The sequence below is a fragment of the Periplaneta americana genome, chromosome 13, assembly GCF_040183065.1.
Source record: "Periplaneta americana isolate PAMFEO1 chromosome 13, P.americana_PAMFEO1_priV1, whole genome shotgun sequence".
NCBI classification, from domain to species: domain Eukaryota; kingdom Metazoa; phylum Arthropoda; class Insecta; order Blattodea; family Blattidae; genus Periplaneta; species Periplaneta americana.
In genome coordinates this window covers 166,936,043-166,951,598 of record NC_091129.1, presented here as the reverse complement: position 1 = coordinate 166,951,598, position 15,556 = coordinate 166,936,043, and the positions used below count along the sequence as shown (strand labels likewise).

Here is a 15,556-nt window from a genome sequence, read left to right as displayed (position 1 = left end):
TTAGTAATTTCAATTTTAAGAATATTCAAGCAGTATTTAGTAAGTAATTGAATGAATGAATGAATGAATGAATGAATGAATGAATGAATGAATGAATGAATGAATGAATGAATGAATGAAATGAATGAATGAAATAGCCTTTGGATTTCCCGTGAAGGGCTATGGCCTCCTAAAAGGGGAGCTCTTTAGAGATCATGCGGTGAGCTAATCCGCATGACTGTAGATTCTGTTCTATATAAGTTTTGTTCGTCGTTTGTGTGTGTACACTTGCACTCTCACTCGATACTGGCAAACTGTAGCGATCTCCATTCTTCTCGGTTCTTGGCTGTTCTGGACCACAGGGGTCCAGCTAGGCTCTTGAAGAAGTCCGCCCATCTGGTCCCAGGTCTTCCTCGGTTTCGCCTCCCGATGCGTGGGTCCCACGTGGTGGAAATATGCGCCCATCTGCAGCCTTGGAGTCTCGACACGTGGCCTCCCCATTTCCATTTCAGGCGTTCCCCTTGGTGTGCCATGTCTCTGGTGTTTGTCATCTGCTTGAGTCTGGTGTTGGAAATCTTGTCTCTGAGGGAGAGTCCTAGGATTTTCCTCTCCATTTTGCGCTGGCAGATCTGAATCTGCGTCTTCTGGTTCACGGTCAGTTTCCAGGTCTGACAGCCGTACAGTAAGGTTGGGAAGATACAGGATTGCAGCACCTCCAGCTTTAGTTTGCGGTTCAGTTTCTTGTCAAGGAGTACGAATTGCAGTGACCAGAAAGCTCTCCATGCTGATGCAATTCTTCTTTTTAGTTCTCTCGTCATGCAGCTTTTGAATCCGACCAATTGGCCCAGATAGATGTATTCCTCCACGTACTGTAATATGGTTGCGTTGACTTGGATTGGTTGTGGTTGGCTGTTCGTCATGACTTGGGTTTTTTCCATGTTCATGCTTAGGCCTGCGTGTGCGCTGCAATCGCTTAGTTCCTGTATCATCTCTTGTAGGTTGGTGGCGTTTTTAGCGAAAAGTACGATGTCGTCCGCGAATCTTAGGTTCGTCAGCCGATATCCGTTTATATTGATTCCATGTCTTTTCTTCCACTTTAGCTTACGGAATATGTCTTCCAGGAGGCTAGTAAATAGCTTTGGTGAGATCGGATCCCCTTGTCGGACTCCTCTTCCTATTCTGAATATTTGTCCTTCTCGTTCTGTCATCACGGTGGCGTGCGAGTCTCCGTAGAGCTTAGTTAGGATGTTGATATATTTGTGCTCGACTCCCTGGTTACTCAGCGCCTGTAATACACAGGAGTGTTCTACCGAGTCAAATGCTTTCTTGAAATCTATAAATGCGAGGTAGAGGGGAATATTGAATTCGTCCGTTTTTTCTATGACCTGGTTGATTGTCTGTAGATGATCCACCGTGCTGTAACCTGAGCGAAATCCTGCCTGGTCTGGAGCTTGGTTGTCATCCAGTACTTTCGTGAGTCTCCTTCGTAAGTAATTATATAATATTAATTCCAGATGGTGGAAGCAAGACTGCAAAAATTACAGAAGCCATCATGAAATTTATTGTTGAGAATAACCTACCCTTCAGTACTGTAGAGTGGAGTGGATTTAAGATGTTGATAAAAGTTATTGCCCTTCATTATAAAGTTCATTCAAGATATAGAATTAAAGAGCTAATAGATAAAAATTATGAAGCTTTATCCAAGTTTAAGGCTGCAGTAACATATTTAGACAATGTTGCATTAACAACAGATATATGGACAGGCATTCAGACGAAAAGTTTTTTAGGAGCGACTCCACTTTCCAAAGGAGCAGGAATTAAATTCAGTAAATATTGGGGTGCATGGGATGAGTGAATCACGCACAACAGAATATGTAGACACAAAATTAGTGGAAGTTCTGGATGAATTTGGAGTTCCAAAAGAAAAAGTTGTCGCTATTGACACAAACAATGATCAAACATGGTTAAATCTGTAGTTGAGAAAAATCGCCATATAGGTACTATGTTTTGCATATAGGCTACCTTGAACTTGGTATGCAAGAACTCCCTGCAAAGTGCAGAAGGCATTATTCATATTCATTTATTGCGTCCAACTGATAACATACGTGATATGGGACATGTCAAAAGTAACACATAATTACTCAAATACAACATAATTAAAATAGAACGTAGTATATTAACTAAAATACAACATACAAAATTTCAACATTAATTATAAATAATTTACCCTGTATTTATATTTATGAAACCTTAAATTTTATCAAATATAATTTGCATAGCTTTCCTACAAATTCAGACACACATCAGCACAATACAAGAAACAAAGATAATATTTTTATTGAAAGTTTTAACACAACTCTATATAAAAACAGTTTCATTCATGCTGGTCTTCTTATGTACAATAGCCTACCAAATTATCTTAAAGAAATATCTGCACATCAGAAATTTAAGAAAGCTCTTTATAAAATTTTAATCAAAAACTGCTTTTACAATATGAATGAATTTATTGAATTTATTGAAAATTGTCATAACTGAATAGAAAAAGAATGCCTTACTTCAAAAGACTTTACTTCCTCTTTTCCAGATCCTGACTTCGAGAAGGATGTCTTCTCATGAAAGACGCGATAGTTAAAATTGACTCCTGACTTCAAGACATACTGCAAACGGGATTCATAGCCGAAATCAACCGACCTGTGGTTTTCTTCAATCAAGTTCCAAGTTTTTTATATTTGTATTTGTGTTGCATTTAATTATAGTTATTTCTTTTATGTATATTATGTAATTAATTATTAGTTTGTAAATATGAAATGTCCCATATCATGTATATGATCAGTGGATGTAATAAATGATCATGATTATTAACCAAAATACAGCATACAAAATTTCAACATTAATTATAAATAATTTCAACATTAACAAATAACAACCACAACAACAGATGTAACACTTTATTAATTAAAGATATAATTGCAAAATTTAGAAATTTAGTTTCTTGGTTTAAATGTAATGTAAAATGCAGGCGCTGAAGTAAGCAAATTGCTACGCAATTCAGAAAACTCATTCTAGATGTAAAAACAAGATGGAACTCTACATTCCACATGTTAGAGAGATTTTTTTTTTAAATGACAGGTTTTGTAGGACAAGTTGTTCTGAAATATGTACAGGCTCCAGATATATATTGACTTCAGTTCAGAAAAAAGAAGTGCAAGACACCATAAATCTTCTAAGACCATGAGTAAGCAACTTAGTTCTTATCAATCAATTTTTTTCATTCTACTTGGTTATTTAACGACGCTGTATCAACTACGACGTTATTTAGTGTCGATGGGATTGGTGATAGCGAGATAATTGGCGAGATGAAGCCGCGGATTCGCCATAGATTACCTAACATTTGCCTTATGGTTGGGGAAAACCTCGGAAAAAACTCAACCAGGTAATCAGCCCAAGCGGGAATCGAACCCCTGCCCGAACGCAACTCCGGCTCGGCAGACAAGCGCCTTAGCCGACTGAGCCTTATCTATCAAGTGATTCCACTGGTACAGTGCTAGCAACAGCAATTAAATAAATTGGAGCCAAAGTATGGACCTGGAAAACATTGAAAGAGCAACTAACTTATTGTTCGAATTCTAAAGAAGGTTTGGGCAAATGGAACAGTGCTTTTCGACACTTTTGGATCCTAGCGTCAAAAACCTGCATTTCAAAAATCCTGTAGCGCTATCAACTGCAATGTCTTAATCTAAGAAATGAAATGGTTACTATCAAACCAAGTATCAATGCTATTGAGAGTTCGAATCCTCAGAGGGCATTGGTGATGGAAATGAAGAATTTGACCTTTGACAGCATCACAAAAATCTCGTGCATACTGAATATAAGTGGGAAAAGATATCCAAGGATGGAGTGCAAGGTGAACTTAATTACTTCATGTAAACTGCTTTAGCGAATTTGAAGCTGAACTCTACCAACCTATAGAATGAAATGAAGTTTGTCCACCCTAACCTGTATCAGCTGGTAATGAAGTATGTATCTCTGATAGCACATCAGTCCCTCCAAGCCAGGAGCAACTGCCTCTCTGAAAAGGAAAAAAAAAAACAATCAAAGCTTTTATTTCTATGTTCTGAAATGGAAAGAGAAACAAGGATTTAATACCGGTATGACATTTGTTTATGGCAGACTTTTTATGCACACCCTACGAGCCTACTGACGTTCTCTTTTCTTATTATAGGGCTACCTTTTAGTGCATAAAAATTCTATCCCTACCATCAACACCACTGATGTTTGGAATGGTAGAGTGTAACAATAACTTGCAATGGGAACTTACTATAGAAGGATTGTATCAAATCAATATTAAATGTGAAGCACAGGGACGCCATTTCATAATTTCAATTAAGAAACGCGCCAAACGAATTATCTTTGCACCAAAAAGCGGATGCTCCCTGGACCAAAAATACACAAATTCAATCTTCTAACGCGATATTTTTTTTAATACTTTCGTTTTATAGTTTACTTCAGCGATTATGAAAAAGGTAAGAAGTGACGTTCCTGTAATTCATAATTACCAAATCAATTGTGAAGTTTGTTGAAACTTGTAACATTCTAAGTAGGCCCTACTGTTTACTTATATTTAAAATTATTACGTTGTTAGAAAGATGAAAGTATATTTTTTGTGTCCTGGATTGAATCCTATATAAAATTAGAATAATTGAATCCTGTTCCAATATCAAATACTGACATGTGTTGAGTTTAATTATTAACTCTTTCCCTTTGTATAATTTAATTACGCTCACCTTACCTTCACCATAATTTTGATTTAGGTTAGGAACTACATAATAGGTACATTTAAAAGTACTGTTACCATTTTACATTTATGCTTTTGACTGTTATTCTGTTAATTTCAATGCTGATAGGAAATATCAAAATTTAAGTAAGTTATTTGTAATAAATGTACACCTGAAAATGTAATTACCGTACGGGATAAGTTTACAATATCTCGGCACAAGAACTACCGTCATGCCGTTCCGAGGAATCAAGTCCGTGGTGACATTCGATTTTATTAGTTTATGCTCTCATTATGCCTTGTATATACAAATCTGTGACAGATTAGATTTGGTTAATTTAGGCTTTTATTATGCCTTGCATATTCGATCAATTACAGATCATAACTCCTAGCATAATCCAACGTATTGTACGTAATATTTACGTCATCGGCTTAGCACGAAACAGGGCCTAGACAACGAGCACAGAATCTCGTTAGGCCTAGCCGCCGGCCTTGTCGATTTCACTTCGAGATCATTTAATGACGCTGCTGCCAACCTTTGCGGTTGTGCTCCTACGTCCACTGGTGTCGATAATAACTGGTAATTTTCCCTATCTGTTGTTTACGTGGTATGAATATGTTATACCTCCATCTATGTTTTCGTGGTAAATCTGAAATGCGCCCGTCATATGGAAGGGGAGAACAGTGGTAGGATATGTCAATATGGAGTGGTCCAGGAGAAGTATGTTATGCATTAGAGCAATAAGTTTATCTGATTCGTTTTTTGTGAGTGAACATCCAAATAGACAATGATTAAGTGTTCCTACTTGGCCACAATTGCACTGATTATTTTCTCGTTATATTTTAAATAGATATATAGGTGTCTGAGCAGTAGGCCTATGACAAAACATTCGGAAATAATTGGAAGTAGCTTTCTTGGGGGATACTGTAGCATGGCGTAGAAATATTTTTATCCGTTTTAGGTGTCATTGTTTGGGTCTCGTGGTCTGTTGGCGAGACGTTCATGTTGAATTATATCCTCTGGGGGAGTAAGAAAGCTTGAGGTGATGTTGCCCTGATCTGCTGCAAGCTTAACGAGAGTATCCACTTTTTCATTATCAATAAGCCTTGTCGACTGGATGGCTGTGTCGACGTATTATAAACTAGTTCCCAGTGTGCCCAACTCCAGCAACATGAAATCCGCTGTCAAAATTCCGCTATATTCCGTTACGGTTGCGGACACTGACTAACACGAAGGAATCAGAAATATGTTAAGAACTCACAGAAATGGGTTTTTTAAATTGTGTTTCCTGACGTAATTTATATTGTTTGACAATTAGAGCAGTGAACTGTATTAATTTCGTTTTAAATGTCTTCATAAATGCTTAAACTTTAATAAATATGTAATTTGTAAACAGAAATATATTACTTTATTAAAACATTTTTATATTCGGAGATATTCTAAAGAAATATAGAATGTTACTTAACGTTAGAATACCGTACACTGACGTTCAAAGATATGACCCTACTAATCGATAGTGATCGATAATTTGTTGGTGTAAGTGTGGCTTCTTTAATTATTACTTCTATGAATAGATGGCAAACATAATAGTCAGTGTTGCCAATCGTACATAAATATACCCGCATTATAGAATTCAATTTTTCATACCACTTTACTGATTGTAAAACAACAATGGATTTATCTAGAAACCACTGATATTGTCAATAATGAGAATAATAAGTATGTTTAATCTATATAATATTTTTCCCTGACACTTTTTAACCGCCTCAATAATGGTGCCACCTATTGAGAAATAGCGGAACTCTTTTAAAGTTTGTCAATTTTTAATATCTTCTGTTTTGACATTCCGTAGTTAGAAAGTTCGCTTACACGATCATAAGATCGTAGGTCAGATATATTTGAACGTCAGTGTACCTAACATAAGTCCCTGTGGCTTGTTTACACAGTCTTGTCTCCTCGCTTGCTTTCAAGCGCTTGATTCTATGAGCATGCGCATTTCATTGTTTTTTCTCCAACTCAAGCGTCAGGAGAGAATCGAGCTCTGCTCTCAATTCCTGCCAGTTCCATCAAGAACGTGTTGATTGGCTGTTCCTCAAACAATTAGCGCATGCATTTGTTTTCGTCGTTGTCAGCATGTCGCTTAGTAGAACCAGTGATCTCAACATTTAGTATAGAGCTCAATGAGTAGAACACTACCATGGATGAATTTAATATGATGCGACACTGCGGTCAGCACCATCTTCCGTCTTACGGACCAAATAACAAGACCAGCGCCCGACGTATAGGTGGTGAACATTAGAACTACGTGATGGGTGGGTTCTCCAGAGGTCTATCCGTTAAAGACGTTGGTTGAGAAGAGAAGATGCCAGCCAGACACTTGCAAAGAAGTGGATATAAGTGATACGTGTTGGATAAGCAATCAGTGGCGGCCGCTCTTTATGTACTGCAGTTAATTTTCTGTCCAAAGCATAATCTTATTTATGTTTTCTTTCTTTCATTCGTTTTACGCATTCCAATGTACGAAGAATCGGGAATTGCTCTTGTCTATAGCTTGTGCGTCGTCTGCAAGTCCCAGTCGTAATGTGTACTGACTTTCTTATCGCACTGAACAGCAGTGAAATGCAGTGAACCTTGTACATGCGCAGTGAGCTTACATTCTCTTGATGTATGACGTAATCTATGGTTTCCCATTATAAACAGTGTGAGCTGCAAGAGAAAGCAGCGAGTTGAAATGACTCCTTCGCATTGGCGTGTTATAAAATCTACAACCAATCAGGAGTGAGTGACTGTTTGTAGATGAGTTATACAATCTACAAAGAACGCGGACGTCACGACATCTCTGAGGAGCAGTAGTGTACTATTTGTGAGTGTGTGTCTATTTTACAAGTCCTGATCACAGAATGTAGGGATGACTATTTTATTCTTATGCTAATTATTAAATTTTCCTGTAAAACTGAAATGTATTGTTTATAACATTTATTATTAGCTTATTTATATGTACTATATTTAATAAAATTTTAATCAGAAGATGCTGTACTCATATTCTACTCCTTCAACCTCCGATAGATGGCCTGAATGCACCAGAATGCAATTCGAATTTAAATTTTTTGTTGCTGGATGGCGACATGGAAGGGTTTAACTCCAAAGTAATTGTAATTTGACACTACGCCACCAGTGAGTAGGTCAACCAAATTTTAACGACTTTTTTAAAGTGAACATGTGTTTAAAATCCTTTCGGACCTTCAGTGTGAGGACAAGCTCGATGATATGACGGGGCTGCAACATTTTCTGGCCATTTAAATGGGTAGCAAGCACTAGTGAAAAAAAAGTCCCAATGCGTTTTTCGTCCACTGTTATGCTCATATCGGCTTAAACTAGTTCTATCGCAGTCAGTGCAATTTATAAAGGAATGTAAAATATTTTTCATGACGTTGAGTGTTTTTGTTCCTTTTTCCTCATTCAGCAAAGCATGTAAATGCATTGAATGCATCGGAAGTCAAGAAGAGGTTTCCAACAGTGTCAGTTACGCGTTGGAATCTCAACTCTAGGACTGTGAACGCGGTGCATGAAAATGAGACAGAACTGATCTCATTTTTTGAGGATATTGTTGGTGACCCAGACTGTTAGGATAGGGACACTTTTATTTCTGCCAGAGGATATTTAGCATCATTGAAGGATTTCACCTTTTCTTTTGTGTTGGAAATTTTCAGTCATATTTTTGCTTTCACTGACACATTATTCAATATTCTCCAGACAAAGACTTTTGATGTAAATTATTGCATAAGAAACGTGAAAGAGACCATTTCTTTCATTCAAGAATCTCGAAACAAATTTGATGATATGTATGCAACACTAGAAGAAAGTAATACGAATGAGAATGAACCTAGAAAGCGCCGTCGGGAAGGTGAATTGGACGATCCCAGAATGAGATATTTGCGTCTTTACAACGAGATAATTGACACGATAGTCAGCTAAATGGAAAACAGATTTTGTGATTTAGAAGAACTAAAATTTATCGAGCTAATTGATCCGAAAAAGTTTGAATCTTTCAAAACCAGATTTCCCGAAATATTGTTTACGTCTCTGAAATCAGGCTACAAAAATTTGTTACATTTAAAAAATTTGCGAAGTGAGTTGGTGGCTGCCCATAGGTTGTCAGACTTTTCAGGCAGGACAGTGATGAGACAGCAAAGTTTTTGAAAGACACCGAGTTAGGAGAAGAGGCATTTCCAGAAGTTTATAAATTATGCTGCCTAACAGCTGCAATTCCAGTGAGCACCTCCACAGTGGAACGTACTTTTTCCTGTTTAAAACGCGTAGAGTTACGTATGGAACACTCGGTGCGAAGACAGGCTTTCGGGACTTTTACTGCTCTATTGAACAAAATTCAAGCCAAAGACATTTTTACGATGACGTCATAGAAAAATTTGCCCGAAGAGGAGAGAGGAGGATTCCGTTGACGTACACATGAAGGTGGTAACTGATAAGTCTTATTTTCGTTGTAATACGTACTAGCTAACATATTTTTATATTTATTCTCTTTTTTGTTAAATAGTGTCACGACAGTTCCATTTCTGGTGATCTCCCCTGAAAAATGTCACCGCTCGCCACTGGTGGAACTTCTTCCTTGCACCCATATGATAAAAACAGTAGAGCCGACAACTTGCCATGATGAACTGTAAATGCTCATTCACAATGAAAATTAAACATAACGTAAGCGTTAACTTAACGTTACAGTAAAATCAAGAAGTCATACCATCATTCACGATGGGAACATAAACATAACCGCAAACATACTTGGTAACCATGGAAACATAACAACGACGCCATTTCCTCATATTCTGCCGTATACTTCAGCGCTCCACGATTGTGTTCTGTTTGCAAATCACGTAAGCATAAGCATGAAAGTTTGGAGTTTGCAAACTTTCATGTTAACGTCTTACGGTAATGTTTATGTCAATGCTTATGTGAATCATTGTGAATGATCCTATTTGGTAGTATGGGCGCAAACTTCTGTGTTTATGTTACGGTTATGTTTAATTTTCATTGTGAATGGGTCTTAACACGTGCATGTCTTTAGGCCTACATGAAGCATAGTAGTTATTTTCGACAGACAATGGTAAATCATGCATGAGACTCACATTTCACTGTGAGGTAAACGATCATCTCGTCCTGCCCAAAGTCGTTGAATGCTGAGGAGCTGTAGGGTCCAGCGTCCCTGCGTGTTAAGGACTCAAGGTGCAGTTCAGCTGTGACCCTGTGCGGTGTGCCTCTCCATGACTGGGTAGAGGTTGAGACGCCGACGATGCCACGTGCAGTGGGGGGAAGTCACCAACACCGCTCTGGATCTGAAGTGTGTTGGCACTGTGGTGGAAACAGAACGTTTCAAATGTAAAAAATGATACTTCTCTTCGATACAATCACTGTCCTCAGAATAAAACAGAACTATTATTATTATTACTAGCCGTACCCGTGCGCTCCGCTGCACCCGTTAGAAATAAATTTTAAGTAATTGCATAATTAAAATAGGACGTTTGATCCAGGGAACATTCGTGTTTGATAGAAGGATAAATCGTTTAATATGTTACTTAATTTAAATTGCATCCAAATAATTAAAATGCGATCATTTTGGTCCAGAGACACTCATTTGGTGCAATGACAATTCCTTTAACATGTTTCTTAATTTTTATTACATGCAACCATAGTTTAATGAAGATTGACATCATTTAGATTTAATGTGTATACTTTATTTTACTTGCTATATGTTTCCATTGAATTATGGTAATAACTTAATTTTAACCCTTGTTTTCTACGTATTCAGTAAATGGCGCTTGGCCCACTATGGTTGTGAACCCTTCAAATAACTTAAATTATATTATATAATATTACATATTATATTATATTATATTATATTATATTATATTATATTATATTATATTATATTGTATTGTATTGTATTGTATTGTAATGTATTGTATTGTATTGTATTGTATTGTATTATATTATATTATATTATATTATATTATATTATATTATATTATATCAGAAGTTACTGTAATAACATTATAGCATTATGTCCATCTAGAGAAAGTACACTTTCCAATGGTGAAATAATAATTAATTATACAAATCGGTTAATTTAGCTTCCGATATTACTTCATACAAACACAGAAACATTCTCTGCAGGCTCTTTCATAGCTTTCGACTGTTGCTGTCCAAGGCCGCCCCTTATATTCGAAGTCATTTGTTTTTTATTTCATTATACGGCCTTAGATGGCAGTTATTTTAATTTTAAAAACTCATTTATCTCATTAAATATCAGTCCAATCAATATTTTTCAAGAATAAAACTTATCGCAAATTATTTTTAAAGAAACTTTTGTTATGTAACATTTTTCACAAAAATCAATAATAAGCGAGATATTTCGATTTATTTCATTCAGGCCCCCTTATAACCCCCATTTTAAATAATGTATTTTGAATGCCATATAGCCTAAAATCTAAGTTACAACGAACTTAATTTATGTTCCAATTTTCATCGAAATCCGTTCAGCCATTATCGCGTGAAAAGGTAACAAACATACAGACAGACATACAAACAAAAATTTCAAAAAAGCGATTTTCGGTTTCAGGGTGGTTAATTATATATGTTTGGACCAATTATTTTTGGAAAATCGAAAATTACCAGAAAAATGTCGGCTACAGATTTATTATTAGTATAGATTTTAATTATTAGTATTATTATTATTATCATTATTATTATTATTATTATCATCATTATTATTATCATTATCGTCATCATTATTATCATTATTATTATTATTATTATTATTATTATTATTATTATTATTCATGAACAGTTTAGGTTTATGTCTCAAGATGCTCTTGGTTTGACATGGTTGTTAGCCAGACGCTTGTGTTGAAAGTCCGCCACCGGGATTGGAACGGATTACTCTATACCAGGGGTATTCAACCGGGGGTATGCGTCCCTTGGGGGGGTACACAAACACGAACGAAGTGGTACATAACATTTTAGTAAAGATACACACTTTATTTCATTATAAACACTGAATGATCGGAGTCAAACTCAGGGTTGGCCATAGGACACCTGGACGTACGATCGTGCAATTTTGGAGCGCCATATTCTCTGCCTCTCTGTCTTTCCTTTATAATAACGAACAGAGTGATACAATTTAATTTTTAATTTCGGAAAAATATTTGTTTTCCGAAACAAATGCTCATTATTTCCTAGTTCTAGCGTTGTTGCAGGCAACTTTACTCCTCACGCTAGTATTACTGTGATCAAGAGTCTATTTTAACTGCCTGTGTGTAAATAATATAATTTTATTTTTTATTTATTTTATTTATTTATTTATTTATTTAAATTTAAATATACAGAATAAAAAATATAATTACAAAACAAACAAGAGAAATAGAAATAAAATAATACAAGCAATATAAAAAGGAGATACAGTAGTATTAACAAAATTTGAGACCGAATGAGCAGCGCTCGTGTTCGGTCGCAGTTCAGATATAATATTAAAATAATAATAATAATAATAATAATAATAATAATAATAATAATAATAATAATAATAAATAAGTAAAATAAAATAGGAAACTAAAATTTAAATTACAGCGGCAATGGAATTATATAATATAATATTAACACTAGAGAAGAATAATATCGCACGTGAAAAGTAGGACTAATATATATTTCAAAATTATAGAATGCAAATATAATATAGGTTGATTAATTCATACACATAGGCTATAAATTTATTTAATCAAATTGAAGATATTAACACGTTTCTAATTTTCTTGTTATATGTTAGTGGGTTACATGTTAGAAGTTCTGGGTGTAATTTAGTTAAAGCATTGTACAACCTAGGGGCAAAATTTATGCTATGCTTTAGACCAGCAGATGTGAGACATTTAGGTTCTACTAATGTTGAATTAATATTTCGTCTTGTGTCATAATTGTGTGTCTGTAATACAAACTTATTACGATTTTTATGATAAAATTTTAACAGCGTATACTTATAAATTTGTTCAATATTAAATACATTAAATTCAGAATAAATTAATTTAGTTGGATAATCGAAACGTTTCTTCAAAGAAATTTTAATTATTCGTTTTTGTAGTAAATTTAACGGACGAAGATTAATTTTTGTACTTCCACCCCAAACAATTATACCATATTGAATGATAGACTGAATAATGGCCAAATAAACATTTCGTAGAACTCTAATGGGTAAGAAGCAAATTAAATGGCACTCCTAAAATCTCAGGGTATGGTTTTTTAAATACTTCTCAGAAAGTGGGAGAGAATTCAACGCCCAATTACAGTCGCCTTGATTTTTTCTGAAATTAACTTCAAATGAAAACAAATCTTGCTGAAAATTTTCATTGAGGGTGAAAATAAAATTCGAAAACATGTCAATCTGTGACTTTTGGATTTCTGCACAGTGGTGCTGCCATTTCACACCTCCTGCCACTCCCGCCAACGTATTTACGTGAGCAGAGTTTCTCCGCACTAATTTTTAATCAAAACGAAACAAAAATCGCTTTAATTAAAATCCAGTTCTGATCCTTGCACTCATGACTAGACCACAGAGCTTCATGCAGTAAGAAACCTGAAAATATGCATGCAACTATGCAGTAAAAACTGTTGAAATATGCATTAAAAGTTGAAATGTATGCAGTAAAAATACACTTTAGAGATTTATTTGATTTAATAATATGATGTGCATCCTCTGATTGAGGTTCTGGCTGATATGTATACCTATTATCAGGCAGTACATCTCACTTGACGATATGTGTCAGAGGAAGAACAATTGTTTGTATACATCTGAAGTCTGATTAGTGTAGCCTAATATATAGCTAGTCGGCGATGTATGCTATGGAGGGGAAAAGGAACTGGCCACTCTACCATATTATCTCATGGCCTAGTTGTCTCATAAATGGTGCTTTTTGGCATCATTTGTAAGGTTTAGACCTGTCTTCGGACAGTTGACTAAACAACAACAAACATGAAAATAATTTTATGCTCGACCATGCCGAAATGTAGTAATTATACACCTGGTAGCAGACCTTTAATGCATGTCATTAAAGTACACCTACTCATTAAAGGTCAGGTCTTTCAGCCAATGACGACTCAGGTTACAACTGTTCAGCCAATGACAGGTCAGCTTTCTACCGTTATAAAACCGCAAGTATCGATTATTCTCTGATATGCAATCGAAAGAGAATTAGCGAAAAGTCACGGAGGCTGGAAATCCAATACTGTCGCAGAAGGGTATGTTCTGTTACTATAATAATTAGCGTTAATTGTAAATAATATTCAAATAAATACAATTTGTCATCTCGTTTTTCAATGTCTAATTTTATTTCAATGTTATCTCTGTAGGTTCTTATGGCCTAGCAAGGTCAATGTGGACATCTGTTCCTCGGAAAAAATCAATACTTTCGCGTCTGCGCACATCTCACAACATACGGGACATTGCTCCAGGTCAGATACAATAAAATTAATAATATCAAGTTAGAAATATGGTCGAGCATAAAAAGTCGTATGAAACTCGCCTATAATGGTAATTAAGAAGCTCGTATGAAAATTATGAAACTCGCTTGCGCTCGTTTCATAAATATCCATACTCGCTTCTTAATTACTTTCATTATAGGCTCGTTGCATAATGTACTATAAAGTAACCGTTATTTTTATTAAATCCTTTTATAAATGTACTCGTAAAAATTATTCATTTTACATACATAGTTTAATTGGCACATTGTTAAATTCATAATTTTCCAACTTTTTTTTTTAACTTTCTTTGCCTTTCACGTAACTATTATGGCAGTAAACAATCAACGATTTCTCCAGGCTATCTACTGTGAAACTTCTCTTCTCTGTCAGAATAATAGTTTAAATGGGGAGAACGATCTCTCGACATCACGTGATGTAACAAGTGACTTCATTCTTGCAGGTGTGTAAATACATCCAGTTTTGCTTCTATGAAATCAGAGTGCACTAGCAGCAGTTTCAACAATATACGTGACTTTAATGTTCGCATATTATGTCAAATATATTCACTTTCGATTCTGCGAAATCTGATTAAAAGTCTGAATTAATCTAGGCGCCGCGTATTTTCGCCCTGGCTCTTGAAAAGTTACACTTACACAGCTAGTATGTACACAGAGCAGCAGCTGGCCTCATGTTGAAGTGGAAATTTATACACTAGGGCAGCAAAAGTAATGATATTCCGAATTATGTTTAGATAGGTACAATAAAATAAACTAATTATGGGAATGTTCCAAATGTAATGGGGCATTCTTTATAGTACAAGTAGATCAATTATTGATAAATTTGCAGCAAAAGTAATGATATTCCGAATTATTTTTAGATAGGTACACTAAAATACACTAATTATGGGAATATTCCAAATGTACTGGGGCATTCTTTATAGTACAAGTAGATCAATTATTGATAAATTTGCAGCAAAAGTAATGATATTCCGAATTATTTTTAGATAGGTACACTAAAATACACTAATTATGGGAATATTCCAAATGTAATGGGGCAATCTTTATAGTACAAGTAGATCAATTATTGATAAATTTGCAGTAAAAGTAATGATATTCCGAATTATTTTTAGATACGTACACTAAAATACACTAATTATGGGAATATTCCAAATGTACTGGGGCATTCTTTATAGTACAAGTAGATGAATTATTGATAAATTTGCAGCAAAAGTAATGATATTCCGAATTATTTTTAGATAGGTACAGTAAAATACACTAATTATG

The 15,556-nt window shown here is 35.2% G+C and overlaps 1 protein-coding gene across 1 annotated transcript in view; it reads right to left on the bottom strand.

Moving 5' to 3' along the window:
* Positions 1-4,023, bottom strand: part of LOC138711672 (uncharacterized) — a 267,255-nt gene extending 263,232 nt beyond the window's left edge. Inside the window, exon 1 of the mRNA XM_069842800.1 lies at positions 3,976-4,023. Within this exon, the coding sequence (XP_069698901.1) occupies positions 3,976-4,017 (42 nt within the window). The 5' untranslated portion in view covers positions 4,018-4,023. The remainder of the gene's footprint in view (positions 1-3,975) is intronic.
* Between the last annotated feature and the right edge of the window lie 11,533 nt (positions 4,024-15,556).